Genomic DNA, 23499 nt, shown 5'->3' on the forward strand with positions numbered 1-23499 from the left:
AATGTAAAAGAAGATCTATGTCTCTCTTGTACTGGGGAGACTGGAACTGAATGCAGAAATCCAGGTGTGACCTCACCAAGGCTAAGCAGAGGAGGATTACCTTCCCCAACCTACTGGCAATATTTTTGCCTATTGCAGCCCAGGATAACATTTGCTATTGCTGCAAGGATGCATTGACAGCTCATGTTCAAGCTGGTGTCCCTCACCACCCCCAGCTCCATTCTTCAGGGCTTCTTTCCAGCTGTGTGACTCCCAGCAGGTACTGGAGCCTGGGCTTGTTCTTCCCCTGATGCAGGAGTTAGCACTTCTTGTTGAACTTCATGAGGCTCCTGTTATCCCATTTCACCAGCCTGCTGAGGCCCCCCTGGCATACCAGTCACTCCTCCCAGTTTCTTGTCATGTGCAAACTCTGCCTCATCTTTAGTGAAGATGTGAACAGGTATAAAATGCTTCTAATATCAATTTGCTTGTGTTCTGTATAATAGTTATTATTGCTGAAATTGAGTTTGTTGTAACTGCATAAGCCAAGACAATATTTTGATTGTCTTTTTTTTCCTCCCTCAGTTAATGCACTACCTAAAAATTAGTCACATGCACAACTACAGTTTCATAAAATATGTAGTTCTGGGGAAATAGAGGGTGACCCTTGGCTAAGATAATTCCCCAAACTGATATTTTTTTAAGTAATGCTTTAAGTAAGAATACATTAGAGCAACTGAAGAGCAAAAGCCCTTTTCTAAAAAGAAACCTTGTTCTCTCACCCCATTCATTCACACAATTTTAGTCTGTAACTAAAGACAAGGTGACCATTAATTGTGAGCAGTTTTAAGAAATAGGATCGACTTTGTGGGCTGTAAAACAGCACATACTTGGCATTCAGTGGTAAGCATTTTAAGAATAGGTGTACAGTCATCAAATTAACCTATAACAATTCTTCCATGTGCCAAGTGAGTCCTAAATGGGATCATGCTGCCATGTGAAACAAGCATGTAAACATTTCTGCTTCAGTTGAAGCACCTAAAATAATACTTCTCCTGTTACAAACTTCCTTTCAGTACATGAACTAACTTCCACATTGATTGTGAAATCTCCAGTGTACTCTGAATGAGTTTATATCTGAATCCTGTGCCTAAAAGAGTCACAAAAATCTTTTTTTTATGCACAGCAATTTAAGATTTTCATCTCTAGCCTTATAATTGTAGCCCAACAGTGCCATCCACTGCTTCACCAAATAAACTCCCAAACATTTCATCATCACAGGATTTTAGGGATAATATTACATGATAGTTTTGTTCTCTTAATATTTGATATGGTAATTGCAAGATACAGTTTAGTCTAAAGAAATTCTAGGAAAAAGCTTACCTTGGGTACTAATTGAAGGATCTGCAAAACAAAATCTTAGTAGTGAGAATAATTAAATCTAAATACTATGAAATACAAGATTTAACTTGGTCTTTTTTATAACATTTCCCACCCCACTCCTCCCAATGATAAATATGTTCTCATTAAATAGATACCATAAATGTATCTACCATTATGGTGATTCTTTTTCTTAAAACCCACTGTAATGTAATGAAAGGCACCTTCAAGATTTAAATAGTAATGGAAGTTGCTTAGGTGAAGTACTGAACACTGCTGAGTTGAATTTTACTGAGCACTCAGTGTCTGAGCTTCTGCTCCCTGACTAGGTCATAGAAATGAGTTGCAATTGCATCCTATCAGTACTTGCAGTCTCTAAATATCTTCTGCCTGTTGTATGTTATTTCTAGCATATTCATTGGAATTTTATGGCAGCTTGACTATAAGTTGTAAGTACAGATTCATTAAAGAGTAATTTTTTTGTAATTATTTCCTTAACTCCTGAATGTCAGAATCTCTCTTTTGACTCTAATTCAAGTTTTTCACAGAGCTAAATAGGATGTGAAAACTTTTCCCTCTAAACCTCTCTGTTTGGTTCCAAATGCCTTTCCTCTGAGATTTTTATGTTATCCAGCATGACCTGGGTTTTAGCTGCTGTTATTGGTCTGAGCTAATAGATTTTACTGCAGAACTTGCTGGCTTTTTACCAGCATTTAACATAACTACCTCTTTCTTCATCTGAAAGTATCTGACCCCAGAATGTTCTTGAAGCCATGAAATTGGCTTGCAAAACCATTCCAAAGATCTAAAAATTGGAGCCATTGTCATTCTTGGAATTCTAGCTGCATTTTTCTTCCTTCCACAGTTAAATTTTTATGTACAAAGAATACACAATATCTGCCTGTTCTGCAAAATGAAAGTAAATTATTTACCAAACCCGGTAAATTGCTATGATGAAAAATGTTTTCAAACTCATGTGAACATTGTATTTGTTCTAGTTATTCATTTCCATATCTATTTGACAAAGAAATAGAAATTCTTGACCCATTAATATTTAGTGAATCTCACAGAAGCATTTCAGAAGAACATTCTGTCAGTGAAAGTCTAATAATAGTCCTTCGGAGTCCTTCAAAGCTGGGTGAATGTAGGTCTTGGGACTCAGGTTTTAACATGTGTTTTTCTAGTTTCCTATTTTCTGTGCTTTAAAACTCTGTATTAAGGAGTAATAGCACTTTAAAAAATCTCCTTTGGTAATTGATAAAAACACAGAATACTCCTTTCCTAAGTTTTCTCCATTCTTCCTATTCTCAATGTCTTCACTGCAGGATCCCATTCTCCGCTTTGTATGTAAGTAGGAATATATATCATTAGTGTTTTCTGAAGACCTGGAAAGGACAGCATGTCAAGCACATGGCTGGAATGGAGGGGCATTATTTCAGCAGTCCTGCAACCTTTGCAGAAGGATAATTAGGAGATCACACTGTAGATCTAAAAAGACTTTTCTGCCCCACTCTTTCTGATGGTCAGTGAGAGACGTGAGAGGCTTTTAGGCACTAGGCTCAGGATTTTGTGAGCCTCTGGGCTACTTCCAAGCGTTAAATCAATAGAAGAAGAGTCTAGGAATCTCTTCAGTATAGGTGATTCCTTGTCTTTCCCAAAGAAAAGGAAACTGGTATGTATAGATTTTGAAATTAGTTTTCAGAGACAGTATGTATTTTAAGCTGCCCAAGTATTTTTAGTCATCTTTTTACATTGCACTACTTAACATTTATTACATAAAATCTATTTCTATTATATCACATATAATAGAAATAGATTTTATGTAATAAATGTTAAGTAGTGCAATGTAAAAAGTAGTGCAATAAAATGTCTTGTAGATATTTTATGTATAGAGTAAGATTTGAACACAAAAAATGAAGATTTAGGTATATATGCAATGCAATAAAATTCCTTATCCTTACAAATGGAGTGAATTCAATACCATTTATTTTTGATGAGACAAACTGGATTTTCTTGTAAGTTTCAGTGTGGTGCAAGTTACAGGCAGGGGTATGAGGATGCACCTTGTGAAAGAAAACGAAATAAATTTTATGGAAAAAGTTCTCAAATACAGTACTAACCAGCATGATAAGGAAAACCAGCCAGCATATTTTGCATGTTTCCATTTGTTTAAATTTCTTTTTCATATCATGTGCACTACATAATGACGTGATGTTTTTCTTATCTTTACAGTATACCTAAAGAGTACCTCTCCTGGTTTGTTTGCATAATACCCTGAACATCATCTACAATAGATACACTTTCACTGCTGAAAGAACTATGCATAAAACTCAAAAAGTCTTTTACTGGTGTCCTTTTTGCCAAATAGCACAAATCATTCAATCCTTTGCCCTTAAAAAGCTGATCACATTGTCAAAATATCATCTCAGCTCTCATCTAAATTGAAAATAATGTTGCTAGTGCTTGCAAATTTAACATAAGCATAGAAATTTTGCAAATATCCCTGCAGTTGCATGCAAGATTTGTGCTCTCTTGTACTATTTGTGAAGCAGAATGCAAGATGTCACAGACCCCATGTGGCAGCTTAATGGAAAGTGAAATAAAATACTGCTCTCCTTTTTTCTTTGCTGCTGACTGCTGCTTAGATTTTTGTGGGTTAGCTCTTCTTAATACACACTCAGGCCTTCTACCTGGGACAGTGATTACCGTTCACCCATTTCAATTATCTCATTGAGTTGTATTACTGATAGACCCTCAGAATCTCATGTCTTGTGTACCACTACTCTTTCATTCTTCATCTGCTGGTCTGCATGAAACAAAGATGTTCTATAACTGCAACTATTTTTGCCTAAAAAAAACCAATTAAAAAGTAATAATTAAAAAAAAAAAGTATAGAGTAAAATTCTGTTCCAAATCAAGAAAATTGCAAAGCTTTGATTTTAATTTGATAAATAATTGCTATCTGGATAGATAACTTTGATATATTACTGCTATTGCTAGATTATTTCCAGCTTGGAGGAGCTTATGTATTTACAGCAGCCTGACTCAAACATAAGGGCTGTCTGCTGCTACTAGAGTGTAGTCCCTTGGCAGCTCTAAGATTTAAACACAAATATCCCAGTGTTAGAGGCACAATGAAGCCTCACAAATGTGCATATCCTGTGGGTGCAACCCTTTGTCTGGTGTTGCTATAGGCATTGATCTATGCTGAAATAGAAGCAATTCTTCCCGCCAGTTACTTTAGCTGCTGAGTGAAAATATGCAAACCAGTTCTGGAGATGTGGTGGTCTGCGTGAGGAAAAAATTGCATTTGAACACATAATAGCCACAGTGCAGCACACTGAACCAGTGGGTATCTAGAAAGTAAATCTAGATATTCTAATGACATTTTTATATTGACAAATTTATTATTTATATATAACATTGACAATCCTTTAAAGAAACATTATGTATATGTGACATTATGTCATGTTTAGGAGATTTTGTCTGTGTAAAGACTGCATAAGATGTTTTATCTGTATGCCTCCGAAGAGTTTCACTTGAAAAGATTAACATTCCAGAAAGATAATGTTATTTTGGATATGTTGGCAAATGGGTCTCTCAAAGCACTGATCATGAGCTGTTGAAACTTTCTTCTGTAAATAAGTAGTTTTGATGGAAATTGTAATGGTTGCGTACCTGTTGGAATTATGATGGCTATACACATTCATTACCTACATTAGAATTTTTTTTTTCTGTCTTATTATGTCTCTGTACAGTGGCTGTTTCCAAAGAGCCATTTTTTTTTGGATCTGAGAGCAAAAGCTTAAGTGATGAGGGGCAAAATTGCCTTCTAGCAAAGACATAATCACTCATGGCCACAGAAAGGGAGAACTAAAAACTTGCAGATGTGTAGTATACATTTTCTTTTAAAAATATTCATGTTTGGACCAGTCACACAGTTTGGAGACTCTAATTTTTAAATATTAAGTAAGGGTTAGAAATGTTGGGGTAGAATACCCTGTTTGGGAGGTAAGATCACATTTCATAGAATAATAGAGTGGCTTGAGTAAAAAGGGATCTTAAGGATAATGTAGTTCCAAACCCTTGTCATAGAGAGGGTTGCTGCTTTCATTTCATGGAATTTCATGAAATGCCATGTCATTTCTTCCATGTCACTGCATTATCAAGTGTTTGTATTTTCAAAGAGCTTTTCATTTCTTTCCAAGGTTTTATCATTGTTAGCCTTTCCAATGTTTTTTTTTTTTTTTTTGGTTTTGTGAACAGGAAGCAAAATTAAGGCCAGCATGTGTGGGTGCAGTTCCTCAGTATGGAGTTTGCCAGTTCAGAAGTCTGACAGCACTGATCCTGGCTTTAAGGTCTGCAAGCAGACAGTCAGAACATGGTTATTTCCTAGGGAATGTTGCTTAGGAACTAATCTAAAACTTTCCAGACCTCAGCATTAGGACATGGCATAGGCATGTTTTTCACTTTTATGTCATCTTAAAAGGGTTTTATCACATGCTATGTCAAAAGCATAGAATGCCTTGTTTAGCAGATTTATTCCATTGTTTCATTATCATGTCATACATATTGAAATTCAATCACCTTTTCTTTCTTGCCTTATTAATTAAATTTTCCTATTCGAATAGTTTGGTTTCCCTCTTCAGTGGCCTGTCTTAAGGAATCTTTGCTTACATGTGAATATCTTGAATCAAGAATAAATTAAATTCCTTTTTACTGTCAAAACCAAATTCTGAAAACACATTGCATGGCTTTGAAAATCAGTACACTCTATTAGCAGACCTGTCAATATAAAAAGTGCATTCCATTTCCACCTCTTGCTCTAATAACCTTTTCTATGTTACTCAGAGGCAGTTCACATAATCAGAGTATATTGTCAGCTTACTGGAGTTGGGGAAGCATGAAATGAAAATCGCCTTAATATTGATCCAATTCTCTTACTTGCAAGTGTCCTTGATGTCCTTTCCACTGAGCAATAACTGTTGGTGTGATGCAGATATTTTCCTCTCAGCTATTACTGTACTTTTTTTAAATGGCTAGAAACACGCCTAGGAAAATTTTATTGCTCTTCATTATTTTTATTGTTTATCATCTTTGCCTGGTGAAAATATTCACAGAAGAATTTGGTTTCTTTCTGCAATTTATCAAACTACAGTGTATGCCAAAGTGCTGCTCTTCAAACTATCAGGGATTTGTAAAGGTTGTCAGTCATGAAATATGAGTCCATTCCTCTGTGTACAAGTTACAGTGGCAAACTACATCTTAATCCAAATATAAACATTTGAGTGTTGTTAGTTCCCATTTGAGGGACTCCCTTTGGTTCCAGTCTGGAAGGGGACTGCCTTTCAGGACCCTGAAATGCATTGGAACATTTGCTGGACTGGGAATATCTGACTCTGTCATCCGCTGTCTGTTTATGGCCAGGGCTGAATCAATGCAGGATCCCTCTCATATGCTCAGAAATCCTGAAATCTCAAAAACATATAAAGACAATCTTGACAACTGCTAAAAATAAAATAAATTTCATGCCCACTCTAAATCTCAGTTTTTGTGTCTGGGAACAAAAAAAAAACCAAAAAACAAAAAGCCTAATGTGGTGCTTTAACCTTTATTTTTATGAGGAACCCTTTTTATTAATATAAAACACTTTGACTACAAGTATTTATTTTTTAAAAAGCCCTCAGCCTCATCTGAGAAACATGTTTGTTTTGGCCTTGCCTCTATTCTCCGTCTCCTCATTGGAATAGTCTCGTTTTACAGTGCAAAGCATCTGAGAATATGAAAAGAAAAACATATAAAGCAGTTAAGTATTTATTTACCATTTGGTCAGATATTAGGTATAAAAATTAGAGAAAAATGGATGGAATGTCTATAATTAAATTTTCAGGTATTTATCCATTAGAGAAAACAAAAATGTGATTTTGTTTTACTTTTAGTGGATGTAATTTCCAATACAAATATATGCAAATTTTAATTTCTATGAATTTTCATAGTTTTTATTCCTCATTTCTTCAAAGATCCCTAATAATGAAAATGTGATTTAGCTTTCTCTGGTTTTTATTAAATCTATTTAAACCAGCCCTCCTTTATCAACAGTCACTTCTCTGATTCTCTGGGGAAACTAAATTATATGCCAGTCAAAGCTGCCCATTCCAGAAACACATTGCAATTTAAATAACAACCCCAGCAGGCACAGGTGGGGACAGCTTGTTGGGGTTGGCTGTGATGTGCCAGCACTGGACTGCTACGCAAAGCCAAAAGTTGGGTCCCTTGAGCCGACCTAGGGATAGACGGGGCATGTTTCCCATGGAGCGACACAGCCCGAGGAAGGCTGGCTCCGAAGTCCTGCAGAAAGATACCAGGCTGAGATAGAGTGGTCACCATATCGATGATTTAATCTTGCTGGGTTTCATAGAGGTCAGTTTACAGACTCCCAGGCAGCTGCTCTCCATAACTGTGACCGCTGTGAGGGTACCGGTGCCTAATCAAGTTACTGAAGATTAGCAATGAAAGCTTTATGTATGTTAGAATACATAAAGCAGGAAGATAGATTCTCTAGCAAATCTTTTTTTTTCCCCCTAAGTATTTTCAACTATTATGAGTGTTGAATGAACAAAAAATGTAGATAATAGGGGTACGTTTTAATTTTGTCCATAAATAAGCTTGGTTCTTCCTGTAGAAGTTAGTTTGTGCAATAAAGAAAAAGATATCTCTCAAAAAATGCTTTGTTTTTCCAAACTCTGTTGATAAATCATATTTCAACTGTGATACAGTATCATGGTTCACATAATGAACTTTCAGGTAGCCTCTTGCGAGGAACTAAATCTGAATTCCTTTATTTAACAAATCAGTGGAAACTACCTTATGTGACGAAAATTCAGCAAAGAAAATCAGGGCTCTACAGAGCAGTACCTGCTGTAAGATCTGTAAGGAGTAAAAAAGCAAGTTTACCTTTAAAACTTTCTGAGGGGAGCTAAGCTTTGCAGAGACTCTACTTTAGCCACTATAAAAAAGAGTTTTTAATTAAATGCAGCATTTTACTGTAAAGACAACAGACTTTACTTATGTCAAATGCTCCTTTAGAAGCCACATAAAACTGTAAAAGACAGTATATGAAAAAGGTTTCTTATAGAAAAGAAGAACACCATCCCATGAAGCAGATTTCCAGATGTTTGGAAACATTAGAATTTCCTGTCAGTATATTTAGGTAACATTAAAATGAGGTTAACTTTCCATTCTGCCATCTCTCTTCAAAGATCAAAGAGCACTCACTACATAAATTGCCTTATCGGTAATTCGTTGAAGTAAACTATGGAAACAACTTTATAAGAAGCAGTAGTCTCCTTTTGCTGGCCACAGTATTACCAAGCAAACTTTTCTTAGAAATAACCACATTTTTAAACCTCATTTTTTACTAAATGCAGAAAGAAAAAAATATAAAACACTATATTTAGATACATAGTAAATGAATAGAAGAGAGAGCTAGAAACACCCTCACTGTGTTCAACTAAATCTGAGTAATTAGTTCAATTTTTTATGAAATAAGTACATAAACATAAAATAAATCAATAATATACTATGTTCGTACTGCTAATTTAAAAATTTTATTTAGGGACAAGTTTTGTTGATCTGGACCCTTACAGTGTCTTTTGTAATTGTAGATTGCAATCTGTCTTTTGAAATGTAGATTGCATCCCTAGAACCTGTTGTGACCTACAGAACCCAGTATGGAATTCATTGATTTAATTGAAAATAGAGACTCAAAAATTCAAATAACACAATAAAAATACACACCCACCCACCATACCCCTGTTTCATGAACTATTGCCTGCACTAAATACTTCTTGTGGCTCTAGCTGAAAATTAACATTAGATTCTCCTCTTCTTATTAGGGAAATTATTAGGTTTTGAGGGGTTGTGGTAATGGTTTTTGTGGTTCTTTTTTTGGGGGGAGTTTTTTGGTGGCTTTTTTTTTTTTTTTTTGGGTTCTTTGGGTTTTTTTGTTGTTGTTTTGGTTGTGGTTTTGGTTTTTGTTTGTTTGGTTCTTTTTGACTGCTTAATAGTTTCTCTTTAAGGAAAAGTGATGCTACTAAAAGAGAGATTATTACATTCTTGGCAATACTGAACAAGTTTACTGTGCAGCTCATATAATCTTTCAGATATATAAAATACACATCTTTCCATGTATATTGAGGTTTTGTAGAGAAATTTTGGTTTCTTTAATTTCTTTTAAAGGTGAGCTGTTTTCAGTTATCATGAAAATACTGCAGAAAGACAGTTTGTAACATGCACATTTACAAAAATTATCAAGTGAAATGAAAGAAGGATTTTTTAGCAGCTTATCTAGTCCTGGGCATACATTCTTTTGAAATATGTTTAACACAGAGCCTTTAAGTTTCAAGAAAGTAAGTCACCAAATTCAGCTGGACTTCAGTGCAATCTGAGTGATTTATTGCCTTCAAAATCTTTGCAAAATGTAGTTTTAAGAAATATTTAGCTGCTTGCTTCAAGGCTCCTTTCCAAATCCCAGTCTATCCCTTAAGTCTATCCCTTAAAATATCCCTTAAGAAGGAACTTAATAAGGACAAGAGCTGATAGCATCTGCCAATTCTAGTTCTGTGCCCTCCAGTGTCACAACATTGCTTTCTTGAAATGACATCTAGTTTTGTTTTATGTTTTCTTGTTTTAATGGATTTGAAACATATTCTAATAAGAATTAATACAATTTAATTTTGGTTCATTTAAAACACCAGCTTCTTGTCTGCTAAAAATTTTGAAATTAAATGTCTGGCCATAGATTTAATTTCATAGCAATTTTTCGAAGCTTTGAAAAAAAATTGTATTTTGACTTTTTTTTCCAAAACACTAAAATATCAAATATTTATTTATTCATTTCTTCTTTTTTATATCACTGTTAACAATAATAGACATCATTTTATGTCATATAATTTTTTATTCAGTTTGTTGTCTGGTTTTAAAGAGACAAGTTGTTTTTCTTCTTTCTCTTATTCAGAGAGTTTCTCTAGGTTTTAAAACCTTTTTGAAGTTATCTTGAAATATAAAAATAGAACATCTGTGACAGATCTGTTTTGAACATATTTCACATTTCAGGATCCAAGGAGATCTGGTGGTCTGTGGTATTAGCTTGTTAATTTCTTGATGAATGGCTAGAAAGGCCACGAAGTGCACTCAGTACAGCACGTCTTCTGAAGATAGATGATCTCAAATAAATTCTATTCCCAATCAGTTTTTGATTTGTTAGGTGTTAAACCATTTCTTTGTAAGGACAGTGTTTACAAGCCTTGTAATGAGACAGCCCTGTGAGACCTTACTCTTCTTGCTGTAATTTTGATAAATGGAACTCTAATTCATAAAGGATATAGTGATTGAAGGGCAGCTCCAGGTCCTGTACACTTTCATTTAGATAGATGTTTGGTACAGTACAGCAAAACTAAGGTGCACTCAACAGACTGATAAATTTTAACAACAGCCAAACCAGAAAGGGGTTTTTTCCATCAGGAAAAAAAAAAGGACTATCTATTATATTTCATAGAAACAAATGTATTTTTAATATTATAAACCAGAATGGATTTTATATATATATTTGTCTTGTTGCTAAGCTCCAAATTTGCCAAACTAATTTAATGCCTTCTACTCTGCAATTATGGCATGGTAGAGGTTCCATGTTTCATACACCTGTGTCTGGCAATATTTCTGTAACCTGGTACACTCATCATGAGGGATTTAAAATACCCTAAATTTCAAGTTCTTTGGATGTAGTTTAAATGTTAGTAATGATTTGGAGCTTGGGACTTTGTTCCTGGTAATTCAAAAAATATATTTTCATGCATAAATAATTTTACAGAATTTTCATAAATCAGTTACTGCAGAAATTGTTGACTCTTAATCCAGCTTAGTGCTTTTCTATTAGTTACTTTGAAGATTACCTCATTTTATAAAGCTCAGAAACTTACATAAGACTAGAGCTACCAAAAGGGAAGAGAACAGTGTTTTGGTGCTTTCTTCCTCCACCATGTTAGTCCATCTCAGGCCCGGTCTCCTCTGGTGTCACAACAGGAGTTTTTATGTGTGTCAAATGATGCTCAACTCCCTCACTGTAAACAGAAGAATACCAAGATCCTGACCTACTGATTTAATATGCAGAACAATTCTGATGTAATGCAACTGAAAATCTGTTACAGCCCATTACTTTCTTGTGTTTTTTTTCCTAACTCGTACCATTTTTACTTCTTTTTGTGAATAAGGAAGAAAAAATAAATACAAACCAAACAAACAAAAAAAATCCAAAACTTGTACTAATATTGAAAATTTTTCCAACAACTAGTTAATTGAACAAGTTTTAAATTGGGCAAATAATTATAGTTAGTTGAATTAAGTAAAAACCTATACAAGTGAGGTAATGATCACAGCCTCTTAAGCAAACACAGCATATTTAAAATACAGCAGCGCCATCTTAATTGCTATCAGAATGGTCCTATGGAGACAACAGCAAACAAGTCCCTAATTTTGAGCTTGATGAAATAAATGGGGTTTTGCTTACTTGTTTCTCTTCACCTTTTCAGAGTATCAGAATTTAGTTTCAGAAACAGCAGTTGAGTTAATAGCAATAGTATCCAAAAACTTAATGTTAGACCACGTAAAACATGAGTTATCTCAGCCTGTGATGAAGTGGTATGTTAGCAGTGATCCTCAAACAGAGTAAACACTCCCTCAAAGATATGCCTCCAGCATTTTTATTTATGTGGTGTGACTCTCCTGTGCACAAACTAATTAAAAGACTCTAATTAATTATAAGAGTAGGAGGTAAAATCATAGCATCTTCCCAACTGCTTGCAGTAACAAAACTGCCTGATACATCAGTTCCATTCCATGTATCTATCTTCACTAACCTGTCTGCTCACTGCATTCCTCTTAGTTGCCCTGTATTAATAGGGGCCCATGAGTCTTAGTGGATTTTACCTCAGCATTTTACACCTACCATGATGGTTTTCATCCTGTTTAAAATTAGGCATTGTGGAAGACAAACAAAATCCACATGTGCATAGTTTTGCCTATTTTCACATTCATTCTGTAGCTTACTAGGAAGCAAATTTCCAAATTATCCTACCAAAGAGAGAGATAGTTTAGAGGGTTTATTTCTTGATTGACAGCAGTGGAGATGCCCAGGTCTTGTAGGGTCCAAGGTGAAGATGCAGGGCTTTCTGTTTAAGAAAAAAAATAGAAATCTTTCTTGTTTGAGGCTACTGTGAGTCCATAGTACTGAAAAAAAATCTTATGACTTCTTCCAAGCTAAGAAATACTATGAGGAGGTCACAACAGTTACATGAAAGGTATTTATGACATAAAAACTAATTATGATTCTGTCATTTGACCGCACTAGGATTTATTTTTTGCATCATAAGAATAAAATAGGGCAAGTTCCAATAAGATATTCCCAAAATTCAATAAGTTAAATCTCCTGCCATAAGGAACCATCAGGCTGAATAGAAAAAGCCAACTGTACTCAAGAAAAATGAATATTATCCATGAAAACCTTTAGGTAATTGGCACATATCCATGTACTGCCATTTTTATTGTGTTGCTTGAAAACACACACACAGATGTGAACCAAAGTTCCCTCACCATGCTTGTCTTTTTTTCCAGTCTTTTCTGAATCTGTGCCTAGCCTACCTTGCTGTTACTGTGTATCAGAGATAAACCAGCTCCTACTTCACCACCCTGTCCCTCCTATCTGAAAAGACAAAAAACCTGAGAGATTTTGATTCCTGAAAGCAGCTTCTTTATTTAGAGTGGGTGGCTTGTGCTCTCAGGTCAGTCAAAGTCAGGGCACCAGGAACCCAAAAGAAATTCCTGCTGAATTTGTTGCAGGTGGAAAACTAATGGAACAACATTGAACACAAAGTAAATAGCAATTATTAAAACCAGGAGAGTCTTTGTGGAAGAGTTTGTATTTTATTCAGGACAGGACAAAAAACAGAATAGACCTGCATATTTTGTGAACCTTGGTAAAGTTTTAGAAAATGTTCCTTCTTTTCTTTTTGACAAAGATGATCTATACTGTAATGTTTTTACTACTTGACTGTCATTGTTTTATATTTAAAATATTATTCAGGTAAATTCACAACATTTGTGACTTTTTTTAGGCACTGAAGAGGATGTAGTGAAGTCAAAGAAAACTTTCCGAAGTCAAGCTGTGGTAAATCAGAATGCAGAAACAGAGCTTATGCTGGAAGGAGATGATGATGCTGTTAGCCTGCTCCAAGAAAAAGAGATTGATAACCTTGCAGGTAATTATATTTTTCATTAGAACTAAGATAAGAGTCAAAAGGCTCTTTTAAGCTTGTTAGCTCTTAACTTTTGTGGTTAATGTCTTAATATTCACAGCAAAGCATACAATTGCAATATGAACAGATTCTTTGCATTTCAGATTTTATTGCTTCCTCTCTACTTCCTTGAGGTACGGGCAGTGAGTACAAAGCATTTGCCCCTTGCACAGTCTTTGAGCAGAGATGTGAGAAATAGCAATACCTCAAGTGCTTTTATTAGTGAGGGTCACTTGTTGAAAAGTTTGTAAATATCAATGTGAAGCCTCTCGTTTTTCTCTTTTTTTCTTTTTTTTTTTTTTGGTGTTAAAGCGTAAATGGACTCATTCCACAAGTCAGGGTTTTGTGAGTCAGAGCGTGCTTGTGCCTGATCCCAAGTGCCACGCAGCTTGTGCAGAGACACCTGCCCTCCTGCTGGCACCCAGTTCTCTCAGTGATGGAGTTAAGGGGGATCTGCAGTATCTCAACCCATCTGTCACAGCGAGAGAAAAGTTGCCTGTTTTAAGCAAGGATTTAGAGAGAATGAAGCTGTAACCAAGCTATGAACTTTGGGAGTTAGCATGTGAGCTGGGAATGAACCCTCTGTAAATATGCAGGAGAGAGCCCTTCTGGACCTTTCCTGGGTGAAGGAATGCAGTGAGATCTGTTCATCTGTCTTCTAGCAGGTTCTGTTACGGCTCTGTCTTAGAGGTGATACTACCTTCCGTGGGAAGTAGTCTGGAAAAAATTGAAAATTGAAATGCACTCTCCTCTCAGATGGGATAAAAATGAGAAATATTAAATGTGGTATGAAGTTTTTTGATTAATTTACTTAAGAGTATCTTTATTAAACTACTCCACTAAAGGAGAGTTTGTGATGTCACGATTTTTTCTGCATAGCTGAATTTCTAAAATAGCTATCTTTGCTCCTGTGCTTTCTTCTGATACCATAGTAAAAATCTGCAGCAAAGATCAGATCATAAGTAGATGATTAAAAAAAAAAATCAAAGAAAAACAAAAAAAAAAAAAAATCCCACCAAAAAAAATGAAAAGGCAAAAAAACCCCAACAGCCACCTACATGGAAGTTAGTCTTGTACTTTAGACTAGAGCAGAGCAGGGAGGGAGAAATAGATGCTTTTATTTGGGAACAAGCATCAATATATGATTATCACAGTTAATATGTCACTCTACTTGCTTTCTCAATCTGCAGGTAGCTGCTGCTAAGACACTGTTGTCTAAAGTCAATAAAATAGTGCACCAAGCAGGACCATAAGTGGGATAATTTGATCAATGTCCCTTTGTCTTTTAGAAGGAAAACGCAGTACTGCTTTGGCTAAGTTCTTATATCTAAGAACAGTGTTTCCAACTAAATATGCTTATAGTAGTTTAAAAGGCTGTTTAGAGGCTGAAATATGCATTTGAATTGAAATCCTTATAAAAAACTGCAAAGTGGACATGAAAAATTCTTACCCAGTCTGGAAAATCTCAGTCAGAACTGAAGTTTTCTCTATGCCACAACAATGACATTTTGTTCAAACACACTGATGCAATACTATTCCTACAGCTACACCCCTCTGCAAAAACCTAGTATTTCAATGCGTCCTTAAGAATTAATGTGCAATTAATCCTTTTACTCAAGATTGCTGCTGGATGGCAACTCCTGCTCCCTCAGGACATGGCACAGTTATTCTAGTCCTTTGCTTTTACTGCTCAAAAAACTGGGAGATATTGTCAGCATTGCAAAAGCAGAAATAATAGAAAGTGGGGGAGAAAAAAAAAAAAAAACAACTTTTGAAATATTGACAGGATGCCCTTATGTTCCCTATCAATGCTAACAGAGCAGGCAAACTGCTTCCAAGTGTGGTGAGGTGATATGATAATGGTGCCATATGATACCAAACCTGTGAGCTTCTCAAAAAGAACCCACACTCCACTATCTCAGTTTTACCATTAGATTAACTGCAGCCTTTGCTACTCAACTCTCACTCATCTTTGGAGCTGATGTTGAGAGTTAATATCGCACACATTATCATACATGCCTTCTGTAAATTTTACATTGGTAAAAAAACCCATGAATCTCATGATGCCCTCTCTTTAGCTGCTGATTTTGCAGAATTTTCCATACAATGAAACTGTTTTTCCCAATTTTCAGTATATAGAACATGGCTCTGAAACTTGAGTCAAATAACTGAAATCAAGAAAAGCAGCAGGCAAAGAAGGTGTGGGTTTGGCCTAAGAAGGTCTGAACAATCTCTGACGGCTCTGAGGAGCGGGTCCCAATAAAGCTACACTGTCTGTTCTTGTCTAATTCTAAAGAGTTATGTACATTTAGTACACATGATCTGGAAATCTTTGAGATCTATCTGGTTATGGCATAGCACAGCATCATTTATATCTAGTTACTGCTCACAGTGAAATGACACATAGGAATTTCTATATTCAGATATGCCTCCAATTTAACTTTAAAGCTTAAATCAATTCAAACCTGATTTACAACGATTTGGATTGTCTCAGTAAAAGATAGAAATTAAACAAAATCTTTATAAACCAGGTTTCAATTGATTTAAGATTGTCCACATTTAACTAAAACAATTTAGCATTGTTTATTCCATGAAACTAAGGCACATTTTAAACAGATGAGGCCTTGGGTTTTAGAAAATTTTAAACTAAGAGTATATAAATAATATAATATTTTGATTTGTGAACTTAAAGCTGAATAAAAGGGAAGTTTGAACCAGATTGAGATTGTTCATACAAAGTTATCTGTACATACCTTTTGTTCCAGAGACTCTTTATAGTTTTTCATCAACCATGTGGCACAAATCAATGTAAAGTTCGCTTTGATAAATTGCATATGGTATGGAGAATTTTTAAATAATTATAGTCTGAATATTTTTATTATATAATCTTAGTATTCCATATGTTGCAATTGCAGTTGGTCAGATTTCATTATATTAAGTAACATTTTAATAAAATATGAAAATCTGATTCCATGTTATTATGGTCTTAGGATTATGACTTATAAGTTTGCATCACAATTTTTAACAAAAGCAGTATTGAAACTGTCTTACAGTATGAGTTAGCGAAAGACATTGTTCTTGTTTTAGCATTTATGCATTAAAATATTTTACATGTTTCTGTTTCAGTTTTACCTCCTTTTCTTCCCAGACTGTTCACTTCAAGAGGCAAGTCACATCTCTGTTAGAACTAATGATTGAGATAGCCCATTCAATTTTAACAGTTTCCTAATATATTGTGAATCTCTGGGTAATACAATCAAATCCACTGTAGTGACTTGATATTACTAACTCTTTTCTTTTCCGTTTATATTTCCTAATGCTGCAGTAGGGCTCTTAAATACTTACGTTTTCCCTTAAGATCCTAAGAATTTAAATTTGCTAACAGTTTGTCTCCTGCTTAGTAGGTGATTGTTTCAAAATGAAAAATATGTGGGTTTGTTCTAACATGAGAAGCTTGCATTTTTACAGGGACATAAGGTAGTATATCTAGTAGATATGCAGTTTTCTTTTAACAAAGTTGTTTGTTTGGGTTGGGTTGCTGGGTTGTTTATTTTAGAGCACTGATCTTGCATTAAAATAGGTCATTAAAAAAATAAATGTTGATCTACTCGGGTTTTATGAATTCTATATTTTAGGAAGATGTTCTCTTCTCTTTGTTTTGAAGGTGCATTTCATTTGCTGAGACTTGTTTGTGTGCATTTGAGAGCAGAGTTTAGCCTTGACATTTTTGAAAGATACGTGTTCTTAACTGGAGCACATTTCATCTATTTTGTCATAGAGCTGTTGACAGCAGCAAACATACCCCAGCCAAGCAAGGGATCCTTGATGGAATCTTTTGCTACTCTCTAAAAGAGTATTTTCTAGAAGGGAAGAAAGGAAATAAAAATAGGAGGATATGATGCTTTGAGTTATTTTAGGAAGACAAAGGGCTTTGGCAGGCATCTGGTTACTTGCGTGGGCTCAATCAACTCAGAAGCTGACTTCCTCATCAGCCACGGTGAATTACAGCCTCACAACACTCTTGCAAGAATAAATACATGGTTTTTGCTCCATTATATGAGCAGATTGAGCAACTCATCCAAATAAACACAAGGAAAGCCACTAACTGCCTTTAATGAGTTTTAGTCTTTCTGTATCATAACCTTCAGTACAGAATCTTCCCTTCTTCTTGAACATCTGCCCTGAGGTGGAAGAAGCCTCCCCCCTAGTACAAATGGGCCAGGAATTTTGATACAGATGCAGCATCCCAGCACTGCCATAACTTTTAGCAACTTTGAGCCTCAGAGTAGAAATATTTCTAGAAAGCAGTGTTACTACTGATAAAAAAGAGCTGATCTTCCATCTGAGCCAGCACGAGTAGCGAGTCCACCCTGGCCTGAGGACTAAATGTGAAAAGACTTCTCTCCAGACCTCTTGGGAGTGTGCCGAGTGTATTGACTTACTGCCCTGTGCAAAGGAACACACTTGGGCAGGGAGATTTGACAGCTTGTATTATTATTAATGAGATATAAGACCTTTCACTTCCAGGTCATCTGTTTGAAGTCCAGACAAACATTATCAACATCTGTTTTGTGGCCTATGCAATATAAGCCTTTTGTCTCTTTTCAGGCAAACTAACAGAAATCATCATAATTTTGACCAATTTCCAAAGGAAAACATTTTAGATGATGTCATTAGAGGGAATTGGAATAGTGCCAAAAGTTGTACTACACAGTTACAATTAAAGTTGTATAGCAGTACAAAAAGAAAAATTAAAAAATATAATTTATTTATCCCATGGAGAAATCTTCTATTCCAGGTTTTAACAAACAACTCATTTACATTTCTGAAATTATGTTGAAGTCTCACATAGGACCAGATGCAGCAATAAGACCACTAACACATCAAGGAACTGCTCCTAAAGCTACAAAAAAACCTTGCAAAATAAGTATTTTTTATGGAAAACATATTTTGACTCAACTTCAGATGTATAATACCCATTTTAAATTTATACACCTACATTCTGAGTTACAGTAACACTTCATTTGGCCAAAGTCTGACAAGGAATTTTCTTTACAAGAGCTGACCAGTGTAGACAACCTCTGGTAAGCAAAGCTGTTTGAAACCTTTTCTTACTTATTCCTAAGGAGTAAAGGAGGACCATATTTTCTTGAGTTTTCTTCTGTTGCCATTCTCAAAATTTTAATAATATATGTAGTATTATTTCTATTGTTTTTGTGAACAGACTAAACAGGTAGACAAACAGTAGATTTTCTTAATGAAAAAAAAAAATACAACATAAACTTGAGCCTCTACTGAGAAGGAAGATTTTCAAATTATTAGATTTTTCAGGTGTATAAAAATAATCTATTTGAGGCCAACCAGAGAAATTTTTGTTGCATTATCTGCTGTTAGAGTAATGGATTGAAAGAAAGGACCAAAAAGCATTCCTATTGTCTCCAGCAGTGACCACAGCCTACTCAGGACTTTTAGGGGTAGAGGGAAGGAATCATCTTCATCCTTCTCCCCCCTGGAGAGCAAAGCACAGCAGAGGTTCCAAGGGTGATCTCATCTTCCCTCTCCAACTCTTCTCCTCCTGCCCTGGTGTGTTCCCTGCCGTGGGGCTGGGAGAGCCCTGTTGTCCATCACTTTCTCTCCTTCTCCTGCAGCAGTTGCCATCCGCACACCAGTGGCTCTGATGGTCTGGAGTGGCCCAGAGGGCAGAAAGCAACAACCATAAGGGAAACCCAGCAAGGACTGTAGCAAGTACACAGTGGTGCTTCCTAATAATTCTCTCTCAGACTCTAACAACTTGTAGTTCTGATACTTCCAGAGCCAGAGGTAGTCATTATTAGCTTGCTTGCTTTCTTCTTTTCTTCTTTCTTTCTTTCCTTCCCATTTTATCTCTCTTCTCTCTCTTACACTCTCACTTTCTTTTTCTTTTTTTTTTTTTTCGTAGTCTGGAGGTGGCTAAGGTACCTTAAGCTTTGCCATACTTTATGCTTTTTTTCTTTAGAAAGCATGCATATCTATATGCATACACAAAAAAGTCAGTTAAGTAACAAATATAAAAGCTTCAATAGAGAATACAAAAAAGTCCTAATATTTCTCCTACTTTTTCAAGCTTCCCAGTGGAAATTCTTCACTAAATTCAGCATGCACTACTAAGTAGATTTTTTTTTTCCTTTCAAACTTCATTATTATTGCAAATTAGCATTCAAGATAGGAATTTCACTGGGGCATTTGCTTGTCTGGGAAAGTGACAGGAATGTGGAAGAAGAGTGATTCCATTTCCCATTCTCTGTTAGATACGTAACCACACAAGTCTTTTACTTCCAAACATGGAAATTTAATTCAGCCAGATTTTCGTAGTTTCTGTTTTTTACATATTCAGATTTTAATCCTCAAGTCTAAGTATAAAAAAGAAAAACATATTTGTATGAGTTTAATTTGAAGTATAGATTCAGGCATAAACTGAAAACAATTATACTTTTGATATGTAGTTGGCTTTCACACTGAAAAAGAAAAAGCCCCACACTTTCTATAGCATTCTATTTTTAGACAGCTCAGTGTTTATTCTAATCATTTTTTCCATATTACTACCCAAAATATCTTAATATTTTATAAGGTGGTTGGCAGTCACATATGATAGTGCTCCTAAGCACAGCTTTGAAGAACTCTTCTCTTTGTACCTTAGTACAGCAACTCTAAGTCTGAGCATCTTCAGCTTTTAAAATGACAACCAGATTTCCTGCTTTCCAAGCTTTAAAATTAAATCAGTTCAAGCTCTGTTGGATTGTATTTATGAGTGGCTCTGAGAGTGCGTCATGTTTTGTTACTGTCCACTGATAACAGTCTATTTAATTTGTTTTTCCATACATTGCAAAACTCTTTTTTTTTAATTTCTAAGGCTGCAAAATTAGACTACAGTGGAGCCTATGACATCACAGGTCTGTAGCTTCTCCCTTTTTCTGATATGCCACACCCTGGATGGAACTAGTTAATTCATCAAGGGTCAAGCTGATGAGCTACCTGATTATATAGGAGACTGCAGAAAGACAGGCCTAGACATAAAAAACTCCACCATTTTGTATCTTATTTCATCTTTACTATGCAATTGGTTCCAATGCAAAAATCTATTTATTCTTCATAGGAAGATATTGGGACTGACCCACCATAGATTAGTTGAAGAAATGTATTCAGAACTGTATTGACAGTATCTATGTTTAAACTAAGCATTTTCATTGACCTTTGGACAGGACTTTTTTTGTCTTTCTTTTTTTTCCTCTGAAGCCAATTAGATGATCAGTCAAGAACACATTTTGGTTAGTCTTGGTTTAATTAACCAGAAATTGTACCAGAGGCGGCCTCATCCCATGCTTTTACTTTGGCTTTCTAAAAAAACAAGGTTTATGTAAGCACCCTCTGTTAGTCTCCATCTTTGCAATTTCTTAACCTGGAAGCCGTTTTGAACAAACTTTTAAACAAGAGTAAAGACTTGAGAAGCAATAAAATTCCAGCAATGGAATCAGGTCATTAAGGAAAAAGGCTGAAGGACGCATCACTTCTCCTTTCAAAAGGTACCAGAGGATATTTGTGGAAGTGTCTTCTGAATTACCCTAACTGTGGGAATGCAATACATGCAACCAACTAGCAGACTCAGCTGCACTAGAATTGGCTCTGGTGTGGTTTAGAAATACTCATATTTTCAGAAAATGTTGAAGTTAACAACTGCTGCATCTCAAGTGATTTTTCCAAAGATACCTGTCAAGTTATATGCTGATCCAACAACCTGTGTCTTCATTCCCACACAGATATAGGAGTTACTATCTATACAAGTGAACTTTAAAATATCATGAGCTATCTAACATAATATGTTCACTCTGGTCTCAAGAAATACAAGACTTAGTGTTTATCTGAAGAGCTTTTCCATAATGGAGACTGGAAGGAATGAAAGCTGAAGGGCTTGTTTCCTTAAATTTCTAATCAATTGAGCCTTATGGGCATGACAAGGTACACAAACTGGACTGTATAAGATACCTGTCAAGTCTGGTTTGCTCAGACTGGCATTTGGGATTTGATCCCTTGTGTTCCTGACTCGTTAGCTCGAGTTCCTGTTTCAGTGGTATACCATTATTGCAGGCTTCTCTCTCTGCTTCCTCCTTTCTTCTTTAAATTAGCATTAAACATGTTATTCTTTTGAACATTAAATATGCTTTTCTAAGGTGTATTTTTTCTGTTACTTTTTGATTAAATAGCTAGCTATAGTGATTCTCCCAGAGAGAAAAATTGTTGCTTATGTAAGTGTGTTCGGCATCACTTAAAGTTTTCTAGGTTGAAAAAGTATCTTAAGTATTACCTGAGAATGAGGAGGGAGCTAGTGCAGGTCCTACTGCATCAGTGTAGAATAGTCACATCTGGATGCACTGCTTAGCAATCAAGTTCTTAAGTTTCTAAACCATCTTAATTTACTCAGTCCTTCCAAGGTATAGCTTCAGGCAGAGCACACTGTATGAATCTACTTTTGAAGTGACAAATGTGTGCATTGCAGTAGTGAGGTCCCTATCCCAAATATTTACATTTCTGGCCAGGTGTAAATCATTAGGGGAAGTCTTGACTTATTAATACCTGATCATCTGGCAGGTTGGCACTTGGACATGTCCTGGAAAAACTCTAAAGCCATGTAAGCCATTCGGAACACCAGCACATTCAGAAGTTCTCATGTGTGCCACAGAGTAAATCTGACTTCAGCTGCAAAAGGGAGCAAATGTTGTGTTTCTGAGTTACTTTGGGCTTTTAGACACACAACTGATTGTTCCACAGAACCTTCAGTGGTTCAGTAAGACTGACTTTTGTTTTGTGTTGAGTTTGTCTTTGCATATTCTCTAACTGTTCTATTAAGTTGTTGCTTCCTATCACACTTGGAACAATATAAAGAAATAGTTCTTCCTAGGAATATTGGGAGGCATGTTTTCCCTCAGGAAGAAGTGCTAGTTAATAGTTTTCCTTTAATGAGACAGGAAGGTATAGAATTAAAATAATAATAATTTACCTGTGAAGATGCATATGTCACCTAATTTAAATATAGAGGTGAGTATGTATATGTTTGAGATAAAATTACTTTTTTTCTTCTCAAGCAACACTATATTTAACTGTTTTCACAATCTCATGAAAGCTATGTAATTCTTTCTAATGATTTTATTCACAGTTATAATATGCAAGATTGTTTTTATTTACATTTTCTTTTTAATCAAACACATTTGCTTGCTGTTATGGCAACCACTTAAGAGAATTGAATTGCTGTAATTGTTTAGTCATTGTTGTTGAAAAAGACCATTTAAGTTGATCTTTGATGTTACTAGTAGTAGTGTTACATGCTTTATGGAGGAAAGGGGGGAAAAGTGGGGAAAATCTTGAATATCAGGGCCTATCCACACAGGCTATGACATTTAAACAAACAAAAAAAGTCAATTCCTCTCTCACAATATGAAACATATGATTGTGCAGGAGTAAAAAGCCAACAAAATAAGCTTGGATATCTATGAAAACAGGGGAAATGAATTTGGGATATTATTCAGTGGAAGAGAAAACCAAGATTATAGTCATATTTAGACTTAGATTCTGTTTTTTGCATTTAAAAAGTTGTGCAAATTATCTTTAATGAAACTGTTGAAAGTGATATGTAAAGGGAGCTGTATATGTACATTCTTATAAGGGCCTTGGCTTGAGTGAAGTTACTGCCTTCAAGTATTTGCTATAGTGGAGAACAAATTGGGGACAGCCATCGTCATGTAAGTTCAATATATTTACTGCA

General features: G+C 35.4%; 1 protein-coding gene across 6 annotated transcripts in view; it reads left to right on the forward strand.

Annotated features, from left to right (window-relative positions):
* Window positions 1-23499, forward strand: part of NBEA (neurobeachin) — a 454976-nt gene that overhangs the window by 278360 nt on the left and 153117 nt on the right. For all 6 annotated transcript variants that reach the window (XM_059838861.1, XM_059838862.1, XM_059838865.1 and 3 more), the window contains one exon: window positions 13527-13670. In XM_059838861.1, the coding sequence (XP_059694844.1) occupies window positions 13527-13670 (144 nt within the window). The remainder of the gene's footprint in view (window positions 1-13526; window positions 13671-23499) is intronic.

This window comes from Haemorhous mexicanus, chromosome 2, assembly GCF_027477595.1.
Source record: "Haemorhous mexicanus isolate bHaeMex1 chromosome 2, bHaeMex1.pri, whole genome shotgun sequence".
In the NCBI taxonomy this organism is placed as follows: domain Eukaryota; kingdom Metazoa; phylum Chordata; class Aves; order Passeriformes; family Fringillidae; genus Haemorhous; species Haemorhous mexicanus.